This window comes from Ictalurus furcatus, chromosome 20 (assembly GCF_023375685.1).
Source record: "Ictalurus furcatus strain D&B chromosome 20, Billie_1.0, whole genome shotgun sequence".
Classification (NCBI taxonomy): domain Eukaryota; kingdom Metazoa; phylum Chordata; class Actinopteri; order Siluriformes; family Ictaluridae; genus Ictalurus; species Ictalurus furcatus.
The window spans coordinates 21,079,584-21,081,504 of NC_071274.1; the positions used below are offsets into that span (position 1 = coordinate 21,079,584).

Genomic DNA, 1,921 nt, shown 5'->3' on the forward strand with positions numbered 1-1,921 from the left:
TCCGTTTTGTTTTGTTTATCATGAGCATACTTTTTAAATGAGGAAAAAACCCCCCCAAAAAAAAACAACAACCGAGACCCAACTTCATAAACAGGTTCGACCTGGAACCCTTTCTGAAAAAGCGAGATTTGTAAACCTTTACAAAGTTCCACCGGAGAGACAACATATAAGTGATGTTATATATTTATTAGACACTCTGATAGATATATCATTTATCTTTGGCACTAAACTTAGAGACAAAAGCGTACGAGTTTAACAAATCTTAGACTTTTATCCATTTTAATCTGAAATAGTGAAAAACAAATTAGGGAACAATACAAGCGATTTTTTAAAAAGAATAAAAAAATTATAATATTTTTAAGCCAATAACATCTTGTGAAACATCTGGACACTAGGGATATCTTGTCAAGCCTTGAATGTATTCTCTTGGAAGCCATCTTTAACCATTTTCAAGATTCTTCCACAGTTTAGATAAACCAGAAACTCACTGAACTTGCTTAAATTGATTTCTTTTTTTTTTTTTTTAAAGAAAGAAAGAAAGAAAGGCAGAAATTTGACCAGGAAAATAAAACAAACCACTGTACTAACCTAAAAGAGACGGTACTTTGTGGCAACACACATCTGTACAAAATATTTTGCATCGCTGGTAGGTACGGAAATAGACTCTTTTTTTTCTTTTAAAGGAAATGAACGTACCTTGCTTTCACGATCTACACCTCCTTTCATATAACGTTTCAAAAACGCTAGAGTTCAATCAAAATTGGACTAACTGTAGTGTTTTATCTAACTATTATGAATTTGTACAAAAACTTGCATACTTTAAGTCACTGATCAAAACTTTTATCAGCATCTGAAGATCAACATATGGCAATTTTTTACAAAGGATCCGTACTCGCCGCGGTAAAATAGACCAGGCTGCTCGAAATACAGTTACAAAGCATGAGATCAGACAGCATTAGTCTCCGTCTCTGACTTCAGACCCATTGGACTAGCGCTGGAACTTTTTCCTGAGTCTGAATTAAAGAGTTCCTGGGAATCTGATCGCGACTGTCGTAATATTGAACAGGTTGTTTTTGTTTTTTTTTCTGTACGTTTAAAAAAATTGTGATTTCCTTTCATACTGCATATTGGCTTTTTAAAAAAGCTCTCGCTGTCTATGATGTAGCAAAAAGCTTACTTCCATGTACATTGCACAAATTTCATTTAAAACCATTCCTTGGGGAGGGGGGGGGGGGGGGATAGACCCCGAGCCGCAGGCCCTAGGAAACGCTTTATCATAAATGAGCCAGATTTTTACAGGCACAGATATATTTTCGCACACGTTAAAAAGTCTTTTGGAAAAAAAGCTGATTTTTTAAAAATGTATTTAAACTGCGTCTGGCGCACATAGCTGCAACGATTAGATAAAGAAATTGAGGCGATCGATTGTAAGTGTCGGCTCTTTTCTTTTTTTTTTTTGTATCAGTCCGAGGTTTGTTGTGTTATGCATGGCGCACGAGTTCTCTTACTTCGGAACGCAAGCGCAGCCTGCAGTCCATTCGATCTTTCCGATGTACAAAACAAGAGCTTTATCATCGCTTGTGTCGCACTGCAGAGTCTTACTCGCAGAAAGAGCCGTTGTAACGAGCCACGAGGGACAGCGCCGGCGGTTTGGCCGAGTCTGTCGACGGGGGCTGCTTGTTGCTCCGTGAGGTACTGGGTGCTGCTAATCCGTGATCCACTGACGCGGCCACGAACGTGAGGTTGTTCTCGGTGCGTCTCACGGGTTCGTTTGCTTTCGACCACCTCTTCGACGTGGAGCTTTGTTGGACCACGTCGCATTTTAGGAAAGATCGGAAACATCTGTTGAACTGACACACACACACACACACACACAGAATGGCGAAATCAAGGACACTGTGTCATTTGATATAGCGACCAT

General features: G+C 39.3%; 1 protein-coding gene across 1 annotated transcript in view; it reads right to left on the reverse strand.

Annotated features, from left to right (window-relative positions):
- Positions 1–1,586: 1,586 nt before the first annotated feature.
- The window catches only part of tmtopsa (teleost multiple tissue opsin a), a 26,276-nt gene continuing 25,941 nt past the window's right edge, over positions 1,587–1,921 (reverse strand). Inside the window, exon 4 of the mRNA XM_053651890.1 lies at positions 1,587–1,850. Within this exon, the coding sequence (XP_053507865.1) occupies positions 1,599–1,850 (252 nt within the window). The 3' untranslated portion in view covers positions 1,587–1,598. The remainder of the gene's footprint in view (positions 1,851–1,921) is intronic.